The following is a 25,858-nucleotide window of genomic DNA, read 5'->3' as shown; positions in this document are numbered from 1 at the left end:
TGCAGCATGGAGGAGATAAGGAGAAGCTTCCTGAACCACTTCTGGGGAGTAATTCCTGAATGTGGAGCCTTTTCCAGTCTCTGTAATGATGAGTCTTAGGCCTCAGAGTGACTGCACTCTGCAACAGTCAACTTCTTGGTACCTGAAGTGTGACACTCCGTGCCACACTGACAGGACCATGTTGACCTGCCTGGAGTCACTGCTGCTTTATTGGCATTTTCTTGTCACTAGCTCCTGTGGAGTTATAGACTGTCACCCATAGCCCTTTCTGCTAAGTATTTAAATGGTGCTGTTAAGTGTCTTGGCTTCTGAAAAAAGCATTAATTCTTCTGTTTAGTGTGAAATGTATACAATGGATTAGTTTCTTTGTATTTAAAGAACCATATTTGCCTATTGGAAATGTTCAGGTTTTTAAATTATTCTTCCTCTTTTTTTCTTTTTTTTTTTTTTTTTTGCCAGGAGTGGACATAATAAATTACACCTTTAAGTCTTGTTCTTTATGATCTGGTGCTAACACAGCTGAGGCCATGAACGGCTCTTGGGTGACTGAAGGCCTCACAGAGAAAAAGAACTGTGCTATGCATTGACTCCAAGGGAAAAATGAGAAGAGGTGAATGTTCTGGAGCATGTATGTGATATATTCTGTCTTAGTCAGAAGGGTGGAACTAGATAATCTCTAGAGGACCCCGCCAGCTTCAACTTCAGCTACTTTGGAATTCTGAACTAGGAAAAAAGGTTTTTTAAGAGGTAGGTGTCTGCAGCCTTTGTGGATTGGAATTTCATTTTTGTTCTACTCCATCTTTTCAGTAATGAGTACATTGAGAACTAACAACTTTCTCCCACATTCAGCATTACCTATCCCTTTTGACGCCTGGATACTCAGATCATGTGAAAAGCCAAATAAAGACCCTGTGAATTCACACTGTTTTGAATAGAGGGCACACTGTGGACTTCAGCTCACTTTATAAAAACTGTGTGTGAGGTACAAAGTCACTACACAGCAAAAATGTTTATGGCACTTGCTTCTAGCTTGTGTGTACCCTGTAAGATCTGAGGTGTCTGCATTTTTTGTTTCAGAAAATCTGACTGGAAAAGCTTGAAGATACCCATATTAAAATTTGATTGTTACTACCTTGCACACTGTGCTTTTTCCCTGATGGGGTATAAGGACACTGTACATTGAGGGGGGGGGAGGGGGGAGAGAACACCAGCTTTACTGATTTTTGCTTGATGTATCTTTAAAGATAAATGTCTCATGGAGATCTGTATAGGAATCAGACATAAATTAAGAGAGTGCAGAGAGACAGAAATTCTGGCATTAATCATAATACTTTTATTTAAACAGTAAGGTGTGATTTCATATAAGTAGTTCTATTTTTATTAATACTTTACGCTGAATTTTGAACAGTACTGTACCTAAACAATTTTACAAATATAACACTAAATACATTGTTTATTGCTTTTTTTTTTGCATTAACATAAAACCTGGAAATGAATACAAGAATAAATAAGGCACCCTACTAATATGCTATTTTTCTGTATTGTAGCATGCAAAAAATTAATTTTGCTTTTGTAAACTTTGCTAATTTTTCTTATTAGAGAAAAGATATAAGTTTTGGGGAAGTGCCTGTTTGAAAAGTCAAAACTGGAAAGCACTTTCTAATTTTCTTAATTCAACCATCTACCTTACAAAACAGCTCTCGTATAGCATGTCCTAATTTCTTTTTCTAAAGACAAAAAGTATTTTTGTTCCTCTTTTGCTGTTACTAGGAAACATGCCTTGCAAGAGGAGTGTTCACGTACTGCTTGAGACAAAAGACCTGACTTGCTTTTTTTAGCTGCATTTTCTTCTTGTACTGACCCCTCTCAAAAGATAAAAATAAAAGTGCAGAGGCATCTTTCTTGACTTCTTGTATGTGGCTGGGCTCAAATCAGTGATCAGCAAAAGATGGGAGCTCCACAGATGCTGCTTAAGTGCCTGTTCTAAATTTCAGTATGCCCTAAAATAGGGCTTGCCAGCAGTTTCAAAATATATTCTGTCCAACTGTCCTTTCTCCACGCTGGCTGTCCCTCTGTCAGGGCTCAAGAGAACAGCAATGCCTCGGCCACCCTTACAACTTGTAAGCCGTTGGGGCAGAAGTTGGTTTGTGGTGGCTTCAGTGATTTGACAACCTACTGCCAAATGGTGACAAATGATCAAATAAACCAGAAGCATGACTCTGACCTCCATCCCAACTTTCTTTAAACAGTTTGTTCCATTCTTTTCAGAAATTATATGAGACAAAAGCTTTGAATTCGTTTTCTTTTTTAATCTAAAGCAGAGTATATAATAATTTCTTGATGCTCTAATATTTATTCTTTAAAACTGGAATGTTCTTGCAAGGTAATATAAACATAGCAGGTTCAATCACTGAATTTACTAGTTACATGAAATGTGTTACTTACTTATGTGACAACACCCAGCTTTACATAAACTCTGAAATGCAAAATGTCTTTTAATTACATAAGTTATTACAGTACTGTTTTAAAGGAATCTTTTGGTTATATGTAAACACTATAAATTAGCTCTTTAAAAAATAATCATGTAAGACAAGTATGGCATTGACGTAGTTTAAAAAACAATAAACAGCCCTAAATCTGAATACTATCAGTGCAGAACAGCAAAAGCCGGTATCAATCTAATGCTGTGGAATAACATGCTGAAATTTTGACTTATTTGAAGACTCAGTACTTTTATTTGATCCCTCCTTTTGTTTTCTTTTTTTTTTTTTTAAAGATTTTCACTATCAGTGCTCTAAGGAATGGACCAACTGGTACTATATGTGACAGGATAATATAAGCTATTTTGAGTGTTGCCATTCCAATAGTAAAAGCCATCTAAATAAAATTTCCTAAATACATACTGGTTTAAATTAAAATCCTGAGGAATTATAATCTTTCTACTTGATAGTTTTGGTTAAGTGCAATTTGATGTATGCAGAACGCTGTTTCATTTAAGGTCATTCTTAGTAAGGCATATTAAAAATAAATATAAAAGTGACAACATAATATTTAGTTTCTTGCTACAAAATCTTAGGCAAAAATATTTTTGCATGTAGTAATAGACTTTATCCATTTGCTGGCTTACAGGAGTTAAAATTTGTGCGCTAAGCTTAACTGCCCTTGTCAGAATGTGCCACTGTGCTATAACAGTGGTCCAAAGCTATATGCTAAAGATTTTATTTCCATGCTCAAACACAGCTTGCACAAACTGCTTGAAGACTCTGTCCATGTAAGTGCACTTCCTTGGCCATATTCCTTCCAGAAAACCGATATGGCCTCCGCACGAAGTCAGAACCAAAGCAACGTTTGCATTTTGTTTGGCAGTTTCTACTGGTATAGCTAAAAGGGGGAGAAAACATTTTAAGTCCTTAACCTTCTATGAAATGCCAGCCATTGAAAAATTTCTCTTAAATATTTCTCATATTATGTACAAATAAATAGGCACAACATTATTTAAGTATACACTTAAATGTCTTACAGGATTTAGAACCACAGTGGTATTTAAAGCCATTTTTCTCTTCATCATTAACTCACCTTACCTGTGTGATTTTTTTCCCCTGGCTGCTGTAAAAATTCCAGCTTCATCTGTCTTTCACTCACACTGATGGAATAGCACCCATGTTAATGCATATTTAGGATTAGCTATAAATAGTGTAAGTAAAAGGACAATCAGCCCTGTAATTTTTAACTGTTATTGCAATATTCAACTTTAGAAACTGAGGAACTGGGACTCCAAGCACAGAACCTTTAATGCCAGGGTAAGATTTAGTCTGTAAAATATCCTGTCAGCTAATATAAACTATTACCATTATATCTGATCTACCGTATGTTTACACCTGCTTGTTTAAAGCATGCAAACACACTGGGGGATGGTTCTTGTCCTGGGGAGCCCATAATCTAAGACACAAGGTAAACAGAGAAAGAGGAAGGGGCAAACAACTGTACAAGGACACAGAAAGCTGATCTGTGCCACCCAGGAGATTAGTGGCTCTCTACTGAATAGTGACTGCTAGAAATTATTTTAAAATGTAGATTATTAGACTGGATAGTACAAGGATTTTTCTTTTGCTGGGTTAGGTTCCCTGATCTGATTAGCACCCTAATCCAGTTCTCCATATTAATGCCAACATCTGAATAGTGGCAGCCACAGTCAGATGGAGCCTTCAGTGAGGTGGCCATTTCAGCAATGGCCTACAATTAGCCTAAAGTCATCAGTGAATGACACTTGAGATATGCACTGATCTGGAAATGTGTAGGAGGGAGGCTTCAGTGCCTCCTATTTTGACTCTGCATAGATGTGTGACTCAATCAATTTCACCACCTGGGCAGTTCCCTTTCTAAAGGAAAATAGAGGTCACTTAGCACAGACTGACACCAGAGGAAGCAGCAATTTACAAAGGGTACTCGGTGCAATGGGATCACCCTGGTATAATTTGAACTGGTTGACACAGCAGTGGAACTTTATATCAAGGCTGCAAACACCACAGATCTATGAAAATTAAGTTATTTAAGCAAATTCCTCTGGAGTTTTAGGTATGCTAAGTAGACTTCTGAATTAACAGAAATCTCAGCACACTTCAGTAAAGAATGCATTTCAAATTTCCAGTTTTCAAGTAAGAAACTTTATGAAACAGAAAAAAAATCATACAGATTTTTGATTATTTAGGATTGACAGAAAAAGCAACAGCAAAACAAAAATGCTTTTTCCAAAGAAGGGAGTAACAGCAGTTTCAGTGTGTTGTCTAAAAAAGGTTATGAGAAGAAAATAATGCTGATTTTAAGTCATATAGTGCTCAACTAAAAATGCCTTGTCACTACAACACTAAGCAGCAAGTAGTTCACAAGATTTATATTATTTCTTCATTTATTTTAAAGTATTTTTTAATCAGATTCAATTTTGGGCGTATTCAGTTGTTCACATCCCTTTCTGACTGCACTTCCTTCAGAGACACCTTCCACTCATTCCTGTTTCTAGGAGTCTGTTCCTTTACCCCTTCATACATTTGCTATCTCAAAGGTCATTGTCCTTGAATAGTCCTTATCTCTGCATATTACTGCCTTCTTCATAGATGTGCTCCTTAATTTCTTTTGGATGCTGGCAAACTCATAGCTGTGTGCTTGAGATACCAGTTGCCTTCATTTTCAGCAACTGGAGTAAGAGCACAGAGTAACCTTTTGCTTAGCCAAAAGAGGACCCCCAGCCAGAGTAAGTCACAGGAGAACTTGAGGGCAATGACTGTGGTGAACAGCTGTGCAACTTAAAATAGATCAGGGCAGAAGCACTGGACCTGTGGAGCCAGGGGAGCAGTCTGTGCCTCAGAGGTCCCTACCCGCAGTGCCTGGAACGACACGCTCTGTTCCACTCCAGGGGCTCAGCCTCACCCTGCAGAGCTGGGTTAGTGTCTGTTGTGAAGGTTTCTTACAAGCTCCCTGCCCATAACATAAAGTACCTGACCATACCCTGGGGGAGTGCGGGCTGAGCTCCAGAAAGCAATGGGGGCTCTCTTGCCAAATATCTGAGGTTCTTTGCTACTCAGTGCTATCCATTTCTTCCACTCCTTCCCTCCTTTCAAAATTACAGGCATCTAAGTAGTTTGTAGATTCCAGCATTTACCAAGTGATTTTGATTCTTTACTAGGAGGAAGAAACTGTGCTTCTTACTGTTTCTACAAGAAATCCTTTTCCTTTGTTCAGTTGGAAAACTGAAAATACTGTATGCAGGACCTGGCCCTTTTAAAGCAGCACTGAGGCCAGACTAAAAAGTCAATGATGTAAAAGCCTAGACTGGGGAATAGCACACGTTGAGAACATGAGAAGCAGAAAACAATGTGTTATTTCTTGCAATCCAACACATGCATCACTTTCAGACTCAGCACATGCTTTTCTGGACTTTTGCCTGAGTTAATCCGCTGAGCAATCTCTGATCTGCCTCTCTTGGATTCTGTGGAGGAACACACTGCCATGTACAAAGAGAGTGGCTGCAACTCGAGTCACCTTCTGCTGACTGCATAGGAATTTGCCCACTTATCTGTACCAAGTCATGCGCTCTTCTTCACTCCAATAGCCTGTGGTCCATGTTAAACAGAATCCCAAGAGAGACTTGGGGATCAGACACAAACCCCTGCTTCAGGCAATGAATCACGTTTTCCACACCCATTCTACAGCTGTCTGCCTGATCACTGAGGGGACTAATAAATTGCACAGGGCTTCTGTGCAAGGGTACGAGAAGGAATATGTAAGAAGAGACAGATTTGACCTCCAAGTATCAGAGATAGGCATGAGAACCCCATCAGTCCTAACGGATTCAGGATCAGCTGCTACCTGGCCTGAACGGGCAAAAACAGTCATTCAATTTGGCAACTAGTGTTAATGTGAAGGGAGAATGTCCCTTCCTGATAAGAAACTGCTTTGCTGGGGGATTAAAAGGGAGATCATAATAAATGTTTCCTCTACTGTGCCTACCCAACTGGGGAAGTCCTTATAGGCCACCAATCTCACCATGCCCTCTGCATGACTGTCATTCAGAGGTTGTCAGTGTAATCATAGCTCCAAAATCAGTTTGCTGGTGCTCATTCATTCCCAAACTGGTTGGCAATACTGTAGTGGGTGCCACGTGCTGCCTGCCTCCACACAGCTACAGTGGCTCTTTCCTGGAAGCCTATCAGTCCTGCATTAGGATGCTGATTATTTTCCATGTCTGATAAGGTGCAAGCCACATGCAGGTCTTTACAAATGTCATCTTCCCCATCCTGAAATTCCCTCTGTTTGTCCATGTAACTTCTCCCCAGCAGAGTTTCTTGCTGTGGAGGTTCTCAGAAGAGAATTGAGTATATTGTGTTGCTCCTCAATGCCAAAATGCAAATGATGCTTGGCAGTGGTGTGGTACTTTTCTCAAGGCTGTTCCTAGGGACTGTTAGCCATCCAATAAATAAAACCACAATGCAACAGAGTAAATTTTGCAATGTAAAAGGCAGATGAATGGAGCACTGGATGTATGTGTTCTAGGAGATAGGATTGCATGCCCAAAGATACCACTGTTCATTTTTGTCCACACGTAACTTTGTACTTAAGTTTCTTTTGGCCAAAATCTGTACTGCTGTTTGATCCAGCAATCACAGACCTGATTTGTGATCACAGAACCACAATGTGAATACTTATATGCAGAATTACTTCATTCAAAACCAATTTGTTGTACATTCACTGCCAAAAAGAAGTTATTATTTTCTTAAAGAACAAAAGAAAAAACATATAAGTCACTGCTGTCAGACGTTCCATTTTTTTGCTTGACTTCTCTCTGTACCTTAAACTTTTAACCGAATTATTATCTGTCTGGCCATTTCTTGGCCATTTGTTCTCTTCTGACAACTTCATTCAGCTGTGCTCTTCTATGTAACAGGATGTACACTAACACCTAAAACAATTCAAGTTTGAATTCAGGGGAACACAAAAGCTTCAGAGAATTCAATAAAATATATCTAGCTGAGCTTCAGACATGAACTTATTTGTCACAGTGGATCAGGAGGGAGCTGGCATGGTACCTAGCTCCAAGGGCAGGCTTCCAGCTCAGGCACAATGCTCATCAGCAGCAATTAGCTAACCATTAGTATAGTGAAATTCAAGTCAGATGCCTAATACACTGCTTAAAGTCTCTTCAGAGAAAAATGCCACTTCAGATGAAAAGTTAAATGTGACAGTGATAATGAATGCTATCACACCATCCTCCTGATTTACTTTTCACATTTACAAAATAGAAGGGCTTGACTTGGCTTTATTACTTATTTCCTGAAGCAGCGGTTTGTTTAAATTAGTTATGGTGAGAGAAGTGTCATTCAATGAAGAAAACATTTGTTTTCATTAGTCAGTATTATGCAATATGAGAAATGCATTGCAGAATTAAACTACAGATACATCAGCTGCCAAGCTCTGTGAACTTTAAACAGCAAAGGAATGCAAATTGATTGCTTCTTCCTAATACTGGATTGAGATCAAATGGCACATTTTCACAATATATTTAAAAATAACTGCTGGGAAGTACAAAGAGTACCAAAAAGCACATGAGAAGAAATGATCAGGTAGTAACAAGCAACTGAGGCAACATCTGCACTTTTTAAGGGAAGTATCTATTTAGGTCCACATTATGTAGTGACAAAGCAGACTTGGGTTTGTATCCCTCAAGCTCTTTTACTGGAAGATAGATGTGCCTGGTTTTATGGAAACTATTTAAATACAAAGGAATTCCGGCACAGCTTTCTCCCTGATGAGTTTTCTAGGCTGGTTTCCCAGCTCTTGGAAACTACAGCTATCTACAACAGAACTGGAAGGTAGTTTAAAAGCTGGTAGGTATTATTGTGATAAATGAGGCATGAAATAACCAGTCCCCAAAGTCAACAAAATGCTGGGGTTTGGATGAGTATGAATTTTGTGGCTTTGAATCCATGATACAGTTGTGAGTGGAAACTGCCTTTGGTTGCCACAGGCTTCTGTGTGTCCACACATAGAAGTTTTTACGTTAGAAAAAAAAAAAAGCCAGTTGACAGGATGAAGTCACCTCCAAGAGTAATACCAGCCCTTTATGTTTGCTAACATAAAACAGCTCACGGAAGATGTCAAGATGAACAAACTCCAGTAACTAATGGTAGCAGACATAAATCCCAGGCTGCTAATTGGGGTGCTCTGTGTCTCCTGCCAGCACAATGATTCTCACTGAGGGTACACAGCACAAACGAAAAAGGAGCCAAGGATAGACAGATATAACAGAGTCATGCTATTAGCAGGAAATCAGCATTGTCATGGTGGCCCTTTCTGAGGTAAACTTGTCTCCACAAGTACAAGGGTTTACAGCTAACAGCATTAACTCCGTGAACAAGGAATAAATGAATGCCTAACCACCCAACGATCTTCATGGAGAAAGGCTGGTTACTATCAGAGTTTTAAGAGAAGATGGACAGTCATTACAATAGACTCTTATCACTTCTTGTTGCAGAACTACTGGTGTTCTACCTTGCCCGCCTCTACACTTCAAGACTTCTAAGGCATCCTCACAATAGTTTAGATATCTAATTTTACACAACCAACCATCCCACTGTTCACCAAGACTTGTGTTACTTTTACAAAAGAGCTTCAAGGATTGAGAGATCTACTACAGCTGTACTCTAAGGGGACTCAATCTTTGAATACTCAGACTGCACATCACAGAACTGCTGAGGATGTAAGAGACCTCTTGAGATCATCTAGTCCAACCCCCTGCTCCAGCAGGGTTACCAACAGCAGGTTTTCCATAACTGTGTCCAGTAAGGTTGTATCTCAATAGATGGAGATCACACAAACTATACCAGCATTTGACCACCCTCACAGTAAAAAAAAAAGTGTTTTCTAGTGTTCAGATTGAATGTCATAGGGTCAGATCAATAGCTGGCTCTTGAGAGCTGGAAATAAAAAGGGGATGGAGTATCTACACTAATTTTCATCTAGGTAACAAATGTCCCAGTCCCAGTCATAATGGGCTGGGAAAGGTTAACAAATATTTTAGGGACTGAGGCACACTGACTGGTTTACTGCTGTTGTTACTATGCTAACTAGGTAGACCCTGCCACAGTTATTACTTAACTTTAGACAGAAACCACAAAATAAGCTAGTGCTAAACAAAGAGGTAATGTCATTTTTCCCTCTCTCAGATACTCTGTGAAAGAAATGAGGCACAGCAGATGAACTCCCTGCAGTACTATGGGGAAAGTCACCTCCAGGGTCCTAAGACCTGTAAAAATTATCTTCAGAATCACTAGCCAGATTTTATATTTGGACATAGATTTTAGGGTCACAGCCTATCCATTCTCATTTTCAGGCCATTATAAGCTTATAAGAGAACAAGCAACTACCTGATTTCAAGGAAAAAAAAAATCCCACAGAGAAAATAAATACAAAGGGACTGCTTCAGAAAGCCTTTGAACTGCAAATTTTTAGAGGTGCATACAGTATTCTACTATAATATTGCTATGTTTACCCAGACCTTATTTTTTTTGAAGCCTCTGTTTTGGGCAATGTAAGGGATAGGTAGTTTGGCTAATCTAGAGTCACCATTTTTCCCCTCATATTAGGTGTCTGTCAGCTCTTTACATTATTCATGCAAAGCACAGATGCTTTTTGTTCTAGAGAAGAAGAAGCCAGACTTTTTCTAGTGCAATCTACTGGAGTGGCCCTTTTCATGTCTCTAACATATCTTCAAACTATAAATAGTAACATGTGTGCATATTTCTGCATACAGATAAACAGTACACACAAAGAAACTCTTCCAATTCTTTCATTTCTGCTTGTTGTTCTGATCTGTTTGCCTGCTCACTTTGGTTTCATGACTCATTCTGCAACAATCTCACTTCATCTGTGGTGGCAGAAGAAAACTTCCCTGAAATAAATCAGCTATATAAACTACATTTTTAAAGGTGTCAGGTGCTCATTACTGAAGTCTGTTGCCTCAAACAGCTGTTAATTTTAGTGGTTTTCTTCTACATTAGATTTTGTTCTCCTTCTCTTCTCAGAAGCTATAACCAATACACAGACCACAGGAACCAAGCATATGTTTTCAGAGTAGTTAGCAACAGGGTTTTGATCTTCAGAGGAAAAGAAAAATGTTCATAATGATCACGTGTTTGGCATGAAATGGAAAGAAAATGGAAAATGGAGTTTTCAGCCTGTTACTTAGCTGATAGTGTTGGTTTTTATCCATTTCAACATGCCTCCTTCTAGGAGCTCACCTTGTACCTTGTGTGTATCTTTTCCCTTACCCTAGATTTTGGCCTACATAATTAGATGTAACTAATCTAACTTAGTTGGGTTTTTTAACTTTTAATTTACAGGCACGGGAGGTGACACTGAGATCAACAGATGAGGATTTCATGTCATCTCAAACATAAGCAACTCCCACACATTCTTTGTAGGGACTCAAAGAATGGCAATAAAAGAACCCACTTGTTTACAGTTTGAATTTTTTATGGGTTCTCTTCATACTTGGCGAACAGAAACAGATGCTTCTGAGAGGGCACTACATCTGGTATCTTTCTTACAGTGAGATAACTCATACCCCAAAATGCGCCTATTTCTTTCTTTTGACTGTAAAAACTCCACTAATGCCTAATGAGGCCATCCCATATACTTCTGCATTCTGTACTAAGCAAGTCTCTCCATCATCATCTGTTTTATGTGTCTTAACTGCAAGACTGAGCCCTCCATGGAAGTTTTGATCCTATATGCAAGTAACATTTAAATACACTTCTACACATAGGTCTGCATTTATTCTCAAATGTGTGTAGTTTGTCTTAATGACTGCATATATAGATAAATATATTTTAAAAAAGCCTAAACTTACCATGACCTGGTGAGAAAACATCATCCACAGAGTTTAGACATAACACTGGAATTCCTACTGACTTCAGCTTGCGACATGGGCTAGCATCTTCATAGTAATCATCAATTGAACGGTAGCCAAACATGACTGAAGTGAACTGCTTATCAAATTCTCTAATAGTTCTAGCCTGAAGTACAGAATTCAAATAGGGAACTATGTCAGCATTTGGAAAACAGCATCCAGCTCAAGTAGAAATAACATTTTCACATACCTTCATCACAAGATCCATATCAAATAATTTCTCCAATATTTGTCGATGCCTAAAAAGAAGAATATAAAAATTGGAGAAAATTGCTTTACAGAATCATTTATAGAAGTAATGGTCTAACATGCTTGTTTTTAATTTTCTGTCATATCAAAAACCTGTCTGGAATCCAAGAGCTGAATAATTGTTAATCCATATGCAGGCACATCCAGCAACATGGTAAAAATCTGCATAAGCCATGAGAAATATGCCAAAGATAAGAGAACTTAATATTTAAGAATACAAAATACACCCTGTTATTATAAAGCCAATGATGAACTAGGCCTTTCTGTGCTTTTGCAGCCAACACCAACTTAAAAAAAATATTATATATGCAAATGTACTCAAAGTCAATATGTGCAAGTTCTAAAAATTTTAAGCATCCATTTACTTAATTTATAGATACAGAAGTAAATTGGACCTGTTGCAAGTCCCTTGAGCAGCATATAAATTTAGTCACATTGATGACAAACTTTCTTGAAAAGATCTTTTTGATTTCAAAACTTACCAAATAATGCACAAAGAACAACTAGAGTTGTTACAGCATTAATTTTGCCAATATTTTTATACCTGCTGTCGATCTCATGTTAAAATCTTTCCACCTTGCTAAATAGTTCAGAAGGCAACTCACCTGCTGATAGAGGATTGTAGACAAGTGGTCAAGTAATAGTTGAAAAGAAGCCAGTTTAGTGGCTTCTCCAGAGATTCTATAGATTCAAAAACATTCCAACCCGCAGAGAATATTGCGGCTGCCATTAAAGGAGTGTCTCTGCCAGTTTTTCCCAGGTAATTTAAAAGAAGCATGCTACAAATGAAAAACAGAAACATACATACTATCAAACTGTTTGCTTCAATTTAGAGTAAATGTAACAGCCATGTTTTTGTCTGTTTTTCAATAGTTTCTTGTATAAGTCCTACAATTCTGCCTAGTACACCTAGCAGGTAGTCACCTAATCAACATATGACTCATGAAGTTTACTTTCTCTACTATCAGAGAGGAACAGGGTACACTGTGTCGGGTGTAAGTAGGAGTGCATGAATTAGTCTTACTTAAATCACCAAAGGGAGTGAAAAGTCAAATGATTCTTACTCATGGAACAAGTATTTCCATGCGTTAGTAACTTTTACCATCTTACAAGCTCCTAGTCTTCCTGATGTGATAACTCTGATCAGCGTGCCTGACAAACACAAGCTGCCCCTGGCACACCTGCCTCACTATAAAGAAGTCTTTTGAGATAAAGGTAGTGGCATTACCTCACCTCACACATATGAAAGAACATAGCTCTTCTTTAACACAAAGTATGTGAACTCTTGGATAATGAAAAAAACTAGAGAAACAAAATTATGACCCAAATAAATGGCTCAGGTCTTGTCTTTCTGACCAGCTGCAACTTACAGTTTCTACTGCTAATGTACACTTGAGTTGAAAATGGGGGAGGTTCACAAGTATCTACTCTTCAAATGTAGAAAAAATAAAACAGCAGAAAAAGAGTAAAACAAAATACTGGTGGAAAAGCTCTAAGTCTTACATTACTGCCTGAGACCATAAGTTTACAAGAAGAATTTTAATACCAAATCTTCAACACAAACCACTACAGTGGATTAATAACATTAAGATAGCTCCCTGAATTGCCACACTCTGTACCTTGGCTCATCTACTCATTCAGGAGACAGCAACCTTTAGCAAAGACATTATGAACCAGCCCTTCCATCACAGAGACTTTATCGCTCTGCACTACCTACCACATCATAGGACGGCAGTCCAATAAATCAACCAAAAACAAGTTGCAGTAGCAGAAGAAGCACTTCTCTAACAGAATTCACAGAGAATGTGTGGTGGAGAGAAGGTGTAGGAATCTTTATGTTACAAAATGAAGTCCCTTTCCACAGTAATACCTACAGAAGATAGTAGAACAGGTGGTCTTTCATTTACATTTATATGTCTGTGAAGTGCGTATCTATTTTAATTCTAAACTGGGGTAAATCTGTCTTATATAGATGATATGACTATTCAGAAAATTCTGAAAAGCAGTAGATGATAAAAATTCCTGTAAGCTCAAGACAAGTGGATGATTTTTGCAGTATGTCCCTGATGAGATCTTTGCTCCTGCTTCATTTAAACATTCAATGCTCCAATTAAATTTGAAGCAAGGAGATCGTTCTCATGTAGACGATTATAGACTGTTCCACTGTTCTGTACAATTAAGCATATGCTTTCTGGTTGTGGTTCAGGATTTTAAAATATTGGAGGGGGAAGGTGGAACACCTTGCCTAAAATTGCCCAGTGGTGCTGGTTACATATATGCCAGATATACAATATAGTTTCCCTGTGCCATTGTAACAGACTTTGTCAGTACTTTGTATAAGCCAAGGACAGAAATGACACTAAGGGCTGATGTGGCCTTTTGTACCAGTCTCAGAACTGCCAGCTTCTACCACACCTTCAGCCCTTCATAACTGCCAGGCACAGGGAATTGTAGCCATCCCAGCATCAACTGCCACAGCAAGGCACAAGCAGACCAGATTTCTGTAGAGTGTGGAGGACAATATTTTCATATACTATCAAGGATCTAGATAGGAAAAATATTATTTGGATCTGCTATTCATATGTAAGGAAGAACTGGTCAGGTAGAGAAGATGTAGAACAGTCTTGGCCACTGAGATGATGGTGGATTTTTAAGATGAGAAGTCAGTGGGTAAGGTAAGCAGCAGAATTACAATAGTGGAGAGAGCTGGCTTTCATTTACCCAGGTATCTGGTTGGCAAGATCTTACATTAGATGGCTATGATGAGCAAAGAGGACTTTAAGGATAACCAAACATAAAGCAGAAGTTGATACATTCTCATATGCAGGAAGTTGAGCAAGAGAAGCAGAAAACCACATGAAGGAAAAAAACCCTTCTGACCAATTTCAAGGAGGAAGTATCCTTAAGGTGGAAGACAGGTGGTCTAACTGGGAAAACAGTCATTGCCCAAGCATGCAGGGATGCAGTTCGGGAAACTGAAGTTCAGCTGTAGCTGGAACAAGCAAGGGATGTGGAAGACAGCAAGGGAAAGATTTCTGCAGCAAGAACAGCTTCTGTAAGTCTTTTGGTACAAAAGATGACTCAGAACAAACAACATCCTCAGAATAAACAACATTCTTTTCTTTCCCATCATCAGTGAAGCCAGTCATCTCTTCATAGAATTAAATCAGATCACTTGGGCATGTTTTGTCCTTTATGAAAACAGTCACCATTATTCCCCATATGCCTGGAAATGGCTCCCAGAAGATCTTCCCAAAGAACTGAAGTTAGGCTGACTAGCCTTTTTCCCTCCTGGGACCGCTATTCAGAACAGGGAACCTAGTGACTAAAGATTTGCAAAAAAGCAAAAAATACCAGTCTTGAGTGAATATGTATTTATCTCAAAGTTCCTACAAGTCATTGATAGATTAATGGCAATGTATAGTAATATATATAATATCAATATATATGGACTATATCTGCCCATCCCCCACAAAATTTATCAGAGAAAAGGGAAGTCTCAGGAAGTTACCACTGTGTCTGCAGTATTCCTAAGGAAAATGCTCCTCTGCTACAATTTTTTGTTAAAGAGGCTGCTGGAATATTTCTGCTAGCTTCTAACAGTGAATTTTTTTTTCCCTAGGAAACTGGGCTATCATTGTCTGTTCTCACTGTGCTTTCTGGAGAGAAGCCAGGACACAGCAAGTCTTAATACCACATGCTCTACCAATCCATATTGGTTTGAACAACAATACTACTTCTTGCTTCTGAGCCAAACAAAGCAGATATCCACAACTCTTTCAGCCTAACCTTCCAACACACTGCAGAACACAGAGTGAAGACAAATCTTATTGCCAGAGGTTGCTATAAAACATGGTGTATTAGCTCAAGATGCAATTTTATATCCCTCTGTTCTGAAGACAGCCTCCATAGTTTCCAAAGACTGTATTGCCTACCTGTTTGGCTGTCAATCTGCCTGTCACTATTTCCTGTCTTTCTCCACCCCCCTCCCCCATATTTTTAAATGTTACCCAATTTCAACCTTCCCTGACACAGAGGTAAAAGCCTCGAAGATACAAAGTTTCTAAAAGTCTTCTGCATATTAACTGTTGGAGAGAAACTCAACTTGCTTGCAGGTCAGTAAGCAATGCAAGTATTCCAGAGTAATAATTTACAATCAGGCTACACCAGTCTTATGATCACAGTTAAGCTGAGACTTGTGTTATACCACCTTACCCTCCCATAGAAACACCTGCTGCCATAAATGGAGCTGAGGGGTGCAAGCTGTGAACATGACGAATAACAGTCTCTAAATCCTCTGTGTTAGCTGCACAGTAAGTCCTTGGTGTCTGTAAGAAGTCAAAAGGGAAAAAATGCCATCATAAGCTTTTGTATTATCCTTTAAGGACAAAGCAAACTGAACAGCAAATCATTATATAAGAAGATAAATTTAGCATTTATTGTGAAGCTTCACTAAATGGCAAATAGAAATCCAGAACTTTTCACAAGGAGGTGAAGGAAGGAGTTATACTTGTTATCATTACAAAATAAAAGTGGTGACAGCTATCTTCAGTATCTGCAACCTCCAGGTCATTAGACAAAATCTGAACAGAGAACAATGTGCTAAACTAGACAGAACTAGATCAGAACTAGATAGACACTGATATTTTTAAAATACCCCAAGGAAATGGAAACATTATAAATGCTGTGGTTTACAGAAAAGAATGTTATAACAACAATTTTACTATATTCACCCACATTTAAATGCAAAAGAAAGCATTAGATGTCAAGTTCTGTCAGCCAGCATTTGAAAACTAACCCATATTTAGATTCTATGTACAACACAACCAAATAAACAGATAAATAAATTCCCCTGTGTGGTTTACTTAATTTAGTAAAGTATTCTATTAACTAAAGCAATGAAACATATATTATCTGTTCTTTATCCATCATTAGTGTCTCTTTAAATCCTGAATCGAGACTTGGAATGACTTCTGCTGGCATCAGGTCAGATAACCCTTTGGGTAAGATTTGGTTCACCACTTCCCTGCTATTGAAGGATAAGCACAACTTTTGAGGCTCCCCTGCACAGACACCTGGAACAGTCCAAGCTGAGGGACTATCTGGAGCAGTATGAGAGAGACAAGTCTATTTAGGCACCATAAGAATCACAGTGACATGAGTTTCTTTCTAATGGTGTTGTCCAGATCTCATCTACAGAGCAATAAAGTTTTTAACTTTAGAGCTGCTATGAACATGTTAGTGACCTGGACTTAACTATAGGTACTGACTAAACTGCCAAAATTCAGTGACACATTAAAACTAAATATAAAAATACATAACTATGAGTTAATAGAACTTTTCTGTTGCCTGAAGCAATGATGGATTTCAAGGGTGTTTTTTTAAATTGCCTTCAGTTAAACTGCCTGACTATTTGTGGTTGATTTTAACAACATTAAACTAATTACTTAGACCACATTTAACAAGAATATTGAAATGTTGACGTCAAAGATGAGGAAATGGAAAGAAAAGCTAAATCTAGATAATTAAAACTGAAGACATTTTTAATTTCCATTTATGTTGCATTTCCATTTCTCATCCACATTAATCACTCTTCACTGTTTTACGTCCTATTAATTATAAACAGTGTGAATGTGTTTTATTTTAATTAAATTGTCAACCTTACAAAGAAAAATAAATTATTTTTGGTAACTAGGATCTAATGCTTTCTAAGTGAAAGTGTAATTGATTAAAGTTTATATAACTAAAGATATATCACCCATTTTAAATTCAATTAATTCCAGACAGTTTATTGTTTAACTATCTACAATTTGTATGAAGATATTTTAAAACACCATCTTAGCTCACAGTGGCTGTGGTCAATATAATATTTGATTATTCCAGAGCATTAATTCACAATACCTTTCAATAATCAATGAGTACAGTATTTTTTAAGTAATTATTATTTGTTGTAAATTTGAATCTATCTTTAAAGTGACTAGAAAAAGAACTGCTTACATAACTAATTTCTACTGTGGTGCTTAACTATGCTTCAGACTCATTAAGTAGGGATTTTATACTAAAAAATGTTGAAAATTCTTTGCAGAAAATGTGATAATTTCAGCTGGTTTGCTGCACCACAAGAACTTATAAAGCTTAAAGATGTAAATCCGATTACAGTAAAATACACACAATGTATCCAAACAAGGGATCTTTTCTCTAAATGATTCAGAAATTCATCAATGAGGACTTTGTGTGTCATAAAACTGCTTTGTAGATCCATCTCCAAAAGTATGCAGAAAACTACTCTTAACATGGCAATATTTGCATTGAAATGCTTTATCTGATTATGGAAAAACATTCTGAGCTTTTTAAAGTTTGAAACCAGGGGATTAAAAAAATGCTAAACAATACTGAGTATTATGCACATTCATTCCAGCTGCAGAACTGTCAACAGAACGCATAAGAAAAAACAAAGCTTATTCAGCAATATTTCATCATGCCTTATCCCTAGCTGCAGAAAACATTTAGCTTCAAGATTTTTTTCATCTGAGGAATGGCCAGTTATTTCTAAACAAACATGATATGTCTGTCCCAAAAAAATTGTCCTCTGTAGCTGAGTTTGTGTCATGATTGCTGAGAAAAAATACGAGAATGCATTTAACTTTCAGGATACAGATATCCATGTAAAGCTGGTTCATTAATTTACTAACTAATTTACTAGTAAGGATCAATTGTAATGGTACACCTTTTAACCATATCAAAAATATAGTTTTAACTGGGAAAGAAATTACAGTGGATTATATTTGAATATGTATGTTAAATCAATGGGAGAAAATTGCAATGATTGAGCAGAGATGTACACATTTTAAATACTGCATTATTTTTGGAAAGAAAATGAAAGGATTGTTCATTGTAGTGTTACAGATATTATTAACTGAATAATTTCCTAAAATGAAATGTTCAGAAAAAATTGTGTGTTGACCAGTTGACCCTCTAGTGTTTCAAAATAAAAAATTAATATTGGCACATGATTGATCTACCAGGCAGCTGAATTCTCTTCTCTGCATTTTCAACCTATGCTCTGAGTTTCTCTCATTTAAATCCAACTGTACAAATAGGCACAAATGATTTCATAATTACCACTTATAAGTGAGATATGCTTATCTTAGAAGTCATCCTTACCAAAAGCTCCTCGCCAGCAATTCCCCGATTGTTAAAAACCACGCATCTAAAAATTGAGACAGTAAATTCAATTGTGCACATTGTTAATTTCACCAAAAGAGATAACTTAAGCACACAAAAAATGAAAATGCATAAAGAAAAATGAGCCACTTCTATGAATAAGTTCAGCACATAAATATTTACAGACCTACAGATCCTAGAGGCTGACCTGTGCGGAACAAGCTTTACACCGAAATGGAGTTCGCTGAGGTCAGTGGGACTATCAGAGCTCTGTGATTTGTCAAGGTCAGATTGCAGGGTGAGAACCCCAAGGTTTAGCTGAAGGTGGTACAGACATGTCCTGCCTGCGCTCTGCAATGAGCTCTGACAGTGCAGGGCCCAGCCTAAAGCTGTGCTCTGAAAAAAGAACGTCAGAGATCCGTGAGTAGACATCCCCCAAAGCTACATAATTCTATTAAATTGGAAGAAATGAGCCAAGTCAAAATGATAATGACAGCTGGATCTAGGTTGCAGGTTCTTGGGAATGTGTGAAACCAGCATGTTTCTGGTCTCTCTCTGTTGGTGTGAGTCTCTGAATCTTCTAGCAGTATTACCATAATTTAAGAATCCATACTTTCTCAATAAATATTACTTTTCTATTGCTTTTCTACCACCTCACAGAAATAATTTTATTAAATAATATAAATAGTTAGATGGGTTAAAGGCATGAAAGAATACTTATTTTGATGTTTTTATCAAATGTTACTATTTAAACACAAAATTATAGCATTCACTTGAAATCTGACCTAAAACTCCACTTTTTAATTTTTACCTTCTTCCCTTAGGGGATGAAATGCAGATATAACTTCCAGTGTAAAAATGAATAGTAACAAGTTGTTGATTTCAGGGCTTTTCTCTGATATTTTTTACTGCTGAGTTTTACAGTGAGTTAGAAAATACTTTGAACAATTAAAGTGCTGCTTTACTTTCATAATTTAGTAAAGTATTTCTCCAAATAGAGAAGAGATAGCCAAACGTAGATAAAAGCTAATATATACATATTCAAAGAACTTACTGGAGTCAGCCCCAGAAGCCAATCGGCAAAGACAAAATCTAATATTCCAAATACAGATCCTGGAACAATGACAACTTATTTGAATGTGCAGCAGCAGCAATATGGTTACATAAAGGAGTCTACTCATCGACTAATCCACTTATGTTACCCAAATCTGACCAGGAGCCTTAAGAATGAAACTGAATTACACAGTGACAATGAAGAAGTGACAGACCCCCTCAAATGCCATCAGTAAGAGTAGGCTAGCTCTCCTTTCTGCACCCAGGAATTTGAGGCTGCTGAATCAAGCAATTTTGGCATTCAGAAGCTGACCTCCTCCAAGGCCTACTGCCAGCAACCATCCACACAAGTTTTCTTGGAGCCTTTCTCCAAGAAAATACAAACCCTTTCTCTAGAAAGTGTAAAGGATAACACCTAACATAACTTAAGAAGCAGCAGCAAAGCCCTGTGCAGACTTAGCTGGTGTTCACTGCAATCTCTGGGGCACATCTGTGGATATTAAAGCAGCCCTTCCAAATGTTATATAATTCCATTGTGATTATTATTACTAGTAACACTTTCTTACATAAACTACTGTATTCAGATCTCATTTCCCTTAGGAAAGCATCTGATACATATATATACTGATATTAGATCCTACCAGAAGCAGCAAAGTGAATAGCAATGAAAAACAACAGTACCTATATCCCAGTGTTTCACTTTGATGGATCATATGGAGAATGTAGGATTCCTTGCTTGTTCCGGTCAGGCCAGGCAATAACAGGACAGTGGGTCTTGTGCTGGCATCTGGATAATATGAGCTGCCATTATTATCAAACCAATCCAATGAAATCTGTCCTCCATCTGCTGTTTTAATGAGCTCACTGAAAGGTACATTTTAAGACAACACTGATTAGATTGAAAAATACATACATGCTATTAAGAGTGCAGTTTACAAATTAAGAGGTATGAATTCTGCATTTTTCATTATGTTTTAATACTCAAAGTGCCACCTGACTAGGCATGTCTGCATTCAGAAGGAGTTACATGTACAGCTGACAAGAGTTAGAACAGTCAATTTGCAGAGTAATTCCCGTCCAGTAAATGAAGACAGTAAATGAAGACAGTAAATGAAGACAGTAAATGAAGACAGTAAATGAAGACATGGCCTTTCATAAATTGCTGCTGATGTACTGGAAGCTTGTAACTAATGTGATTTTTGGCACTGCCTTGTGTTTTATAAAGGCATTTTGGTGTACTACAGAGTTACTTTGAATCATCTGAGAATATTTTGATAGCACACTGGGTAATGTCATAAACATTTATTACTTTTTTTTTCCCTCTTCATCTAAAGAAGTAGAATGTATAATGGATTGTTATGTTTTAAACATGCAGAACACAGACCCACACGACTGCATCTTTCAACCCATATCACTACAGACTGTGCTAGAATGCACTCTTACAGCATATATCTTATTAATGCAACAAATATTGTAATATCTCAGGAAGATATACATGCATTAAACAATGACAAAAAAAGTTTCATTCTTTTTTTTTTTAGAAACATACAAATCTTCCCACTTCCTAGAAATTTGAACAGTTAAAGTGCTACTTTACTTTCATAAATTAGAAAAGTAGTTATCCAAATGGAGAAGAGATAGCCAAACATGTAGATAAAAGCTCATATATACATATTTGAATGGTTTGAGGGAGTTGGTGTGGAAGCTGCTGAAGTGTAAGCCTACCTTGCATTTTATTTTTCTTTTGAAATTCTTGGTAGTGACTACTGCAGATTTTAAAGGTGACCAGCCTTGTCGGACTCATTAGCTCAGCTTTGCCCTTTTTCAGTAATGGGAAGTAGAGGCACTGCTAGTGAGTACTGCCAACACAATCCAAAATGGTGCAAAATAAGCACTGCTCCATGGAACTATGTTTCTTTTCTCAAAACCCTTGAAATAAAAGTGCACAAGAAGGACTAGAAGAAGTGGACATGGCCATACCACTGAAATGTTTCCTAGTTACTAAAACTCAGGGAAGCTGCTAAATGCTAAATCTATTCTACAGTGCAAGCAGAGCTGAAACAACTTGTGTTGCATCCAGGTTCCGGCGTATAAAAGTCCTTCTCCTTAGGTCTTGTGCCAAATGCTTCATTTGCCAGACTAAGTCTCATTTCTGTGTGAAAGAGATCAGCTGAGGACAAAAAATAAATATAAGGCATTTTTCTCTCTTAGAATTAAGGAAATGTTGCCGCTTTCATGCCTCTTAGGCATGAAAGAACACAACAAATACTCCACAGGTAAAAGTTACTCTGAAAATCCCAGAAGCTCTGTATATTCAAAACAAGGCTGAATGTGGCTGTGCTATGGTTAAGGTACAACATGTTATTTTAATGGACAGATACAGTGACTGCATGACCTTTTCAAAATTATGGCATTCAAACACCAGAATATTTGATAAGCCAAGTAACTGTGCTACCATTCAGAGGGGCCTCTACAGGCTGCAGAAATGGGTTGACAGGAACTTCATGAACTTCAGTGAGGGGAAGTACAAAGTCCTGGGCCTGGGAAGGAACAACCCCATGTACTAGGACAGGCTGCCCATCTGGAAAACAGCTTGGCAGAAAAGGACCCAGGGGTCCTCCTGGTGGACACCATGTTGAACACAAGCCAATAATGCGCCCTTGCAGGAAAGATGGCCAAAAGTCTGGAGGTTGTGGCGGCTCAGGAGGAGTATAGCCAGCAGATTGAGGGAGATGATCCTGCCCCACTGTGGAGCACTGGTGAGGCCATACCTGGAATAATGAGTCCAGCTCTGGGCTCCTCAGTCCAAGGCAAACATGAACATACTGGAGATAATCCAGCAAAGGGCCACAAAGACGATGAACAAACTGGAGCCTATCTCCTATGAGGAAAGGCTGGGACAGCTGGGACTGCTCAGCCTGAAGAAAAGGCTCAGAGGAAACTTAGCAATGTGTTTATATACCTGAAGGGAGGGTGCAAAGAAGATGGAGCCAGGCTCCTTTCAGTGGTGCCCATTGACAGAACAAGAGGCAATGGGCCCAACCTGAAGCATGGGAGGTTACTTCTGAATATCAGGAAACAAATTTTCAACGTGAGATTGTGCCACTGAGCACTGGCACCCTTTGCCATGGGGTATTGTGCAGTCACCATCCTTATGGAAGTCCAAAAGCTATTTTGACATGATCTGGGGCAAGTGGCTCTGTGTAACCCTCCTTGAGCAAGGCAGTTGGACTAGGTGACCTCCAGAGGTCTTTTAAGACCTCATCCACTGTGTAATCATGTGAACATATAACCACATCAGTTCCTATATCATCACCCATATGTCATTGCTACAAAACTCTGAGCTAAAATAGGGCCATTTGGGAACACTGACCTTTCAAACCTACTTCATATTGAATCCATGATAAAGGTAGTTCCAAGTCTATGACAAAGTTGTAAATGTGGGCATAAAGAAAAAAAAAAACAAAAAAAAACCAGGCACAAACTTGAGCAATGACAGTGGGTGTGACACAGAGTAAGAGAACAGCTGGATATCAAATCAATCACTTTTCAGAACAAAGGCACTTACTTCCTGTACTGTACTTGGGGTCTAGATGTGATAAAGGGGCGCAGGAGTGTCTGTACCCGACCTTCCCAGCACCAAATAGTGGGATAGTAAGTTTCTGTCACAACAGGGCAATATTCCTCAAGAAAGCGGCAGAAACGGTCATTGCTTGCCACCAGCTGGGGTTTCTAGGAAAAGAGAATACAGTCAGACATGGGCTTTCTTATAAAACAAACTAAAAAACAAATTAAAAAAAAAAAGCTTATTTCAATCCTCTCTCAGCGAATTAATTTATTCATATAATCATTTGCAATGCTCTTACCTTTGATGGTAGAGAGAAGTAAATGAAAACCAAACAAAATGCCAAAATGCCCAAGCAAAAAGTGAAACCCATTAAGCATAATTGATTCCTTACCTATTTCTAATAACACACTGATCTAGCTCTACTTTTCCCAGTATTGTATCTTCACTGACAAATTAATATCACACTGTTTCTTAGTAAACAAGAAAGATTTTACCAAGTCTGTTTTCTTGGACCACACAAAAATGACATTAATTCATGTATGCACTTTGACCACAGTACCTTTTTTAATCTGGTAGGACACTTCTCCTCCCATCTCATTCTATAGTACACAAGTGCATCGGTTCCTCCTCTCTAATAATGCTCTGCATGCAGACAATTTGCTTACAGTTTCCATTTGTTTACCAATCAACATGGAAAAGTCCCTGTATACCAAACAGCTCAGATTTTAGCAACCATATTTCTTATACCTCTCTGTCACAATGACTCCCCAGCATGCAAGCATTAATAGGACAATAACCCATGCTTTGAGGAAAACCATTCCACATAAACAGCTGTAATGGCACATCCTTAATTTTTCTCCTCTGACCAAAAATCAAGTACTCTCTTCTCTATGAAGAGGAAGGCTATGTTCCCAGCGGTTCTCTGAAGGACTGTGACAACACTCAGGTCCTCGGTCAAAAACCTTTTGATATGCGTATTTTCAATTGATTACGCATTCAACGAGGCGCTTCAGGGGAGGGCCACTTCAGATCTCGTCAGGCTCACTGTATCCAAGTAATATGCGATTGCTTAATTTATCTGTAAAACTGCTGCTGATGAGGAGATGCCCAAGTGTGCTCCAGCCCCCAAAACGCTGCCATGGTGCCCCCAGAGGTACTTAGGATGGTACCGACGGGGACACAAGGGCAGCAAAACTACTTTATCACTTGCCAAGCTACTGAACCAAGTAGGTCGGGTTTGTGTTGTGGAAGCCAGTCTCCTAACCTCCCTTGCCAAACCATGGCACCCGGCCAAGCTCACCAGTGCAATTGTACCATTGCACCGGTACAATTGCATTTTGGGGACTGCCGCGACCGGAGCCTCTTCCCCTCCCAGACCGAGCAGGACCGGGGAGCCAGCCCTCCCTCGCCGCAGGCCGGCGGCCTCTGGGGGTCCCCGGCGGCCCCTGCGAAGACGCAACCCCGGCGAGCGGGGAGGCTGCGCTGCCGGGCCCGTGTGGGGTTCGAGCGGGGTTTCGGCCGGCCGGGACCCCGGGGCGGCACCTCCAGGGGACGGACGAGGGATTTGAGGACAAGGCGGCCGCAGAGCCCGGCCCCCCCGGCCATTTCAGGTGCGATCCCCTCGCCTATGGGCGGTGGGTCGCGGTGACCTTCGGGACTGTCCCCATCGGCGGGACACCTGCGGAGCCCGCCCGCCCCGCCGCCCTCCCGCTCACCTTGGCGATGCTGTTGAGGTAGTAGCAGGCGTAGGCGACACCGAAACCCAGTACCAGGGACAAGCCCACGCCGGAGCCGAAGAACCCCACGCGTACCTGGCTCTCCAGGTAGAGGGAGAGCTCCCTGGTCAGCACCTGCCAGTCCATCGCACACGGGGGGCGACACGGCAGGACACCACACCCCGGCGGCCGCGGGCGAGCCCACCCCGGCGCCGAGGGAGGAGGAGGAAAGGGAGAAGGAGGAGCTGGCGCCCGCCTCCCGCTGCTGCTGCCCGCGGCCCGCTCCGCGCTACAGCGCCGCCCCGGGACCGCCCCCGCCGCGGCCAGCGGGGCCTGGGGCCGGCTTGGAGGGGCCGGGGCCGGGTTCGCTCGCAGCTTGCCCCGCAGGGACGCAGGCCGGCTTCTCTGCGGCAGTGCTGCCGGCATCGGCCGCCCCACGGCAGGTGACAGCTCGGTGCTCCTTCGGTGTCACCTTGCCCCGTCGCTTTGCCGGGAGGGCAGGGAGGGCGTGTGCGGGTGAGATAGGAAAGGGACCCGTCCAAAACCGTGAGGAGCAGCCGATGCAGGTGAGTGGGAACTCAGTCACTGCCGGGCAGGGGCGAGGGAACATGGGGCTTCCAAATGCAGCAGTGGTTAATCAGCAATCTC

The 25,858-nt window shown here is 39.6% G+C and overlaps 1 protein-coding gene and 1 long non-coding RNA gene across 2 annotated transcripts; one reads left to right on the top strand and one right to left on the bottom strand.

The window, feature by feature from the left end:
- The first annotated feature begins 105 nt into the window (after nt 1-105).
- On the top strand, nt 106-1,485 carry LOC137474527 (uncharacterized). Its single transcript, XR_010999401.1, has 2 exons — nt 106-747; nt 850-1,485. It is a non-coding gene; the product is annotated as an uncharacterized lncRNA (long non-coding RNA).
- Nucleotides 1,311-25,490, bottom strand: ABHD3 (abhydrolase domain containing 3, phospholipase). Its single transcript, XM_068191159.1, has 9 exons — nt 25,211-25,490; nt 23,496-23,659; nt 20,609-20,791; nt 18,875-18,920; nt 15,926-16,038; nt 12,316-12,489; nt 11,652-11,700; nt 11,402-11,567; nt 1,311-3,381 (listed from the first exon to the last, which is right to left on the bottom strand). The coding sequence occupies exons 1-9, from the start codon at nt 25,355-25,357 to the stop codon at nt 3,203-3,205; spliced, it is 1,221 nt and encodes a 406-aa protein (XP_068047260.1). The 5' UTR covers nt 25,358-25,490; the 3' UTR covers nt 1,311-3,202.
- Nucleotides 25,491-25,858: the final 368 nt, after the last annotated feature.

Source organism: Anomalospiza imberbis, chromosome 1, assembly GCF_031753505.1.
Source record: "Anomalospiza imberbis isolate Cuckoo-Finch-1a 21T00152 chromosome 1, ASM3175350v1, whole genome shotgun sequence".
Lineage (NCBI taxonomy): Eukaryota > Metazoa > Chordata > Aves > Passeriformes > Viduidae > Anomalospiza > Anomalospiza imberbis.
Note: the sequence above shows the minus strand (reverse complement) of the source record. Positions and strands in the feature narration are given on the sequence as shown.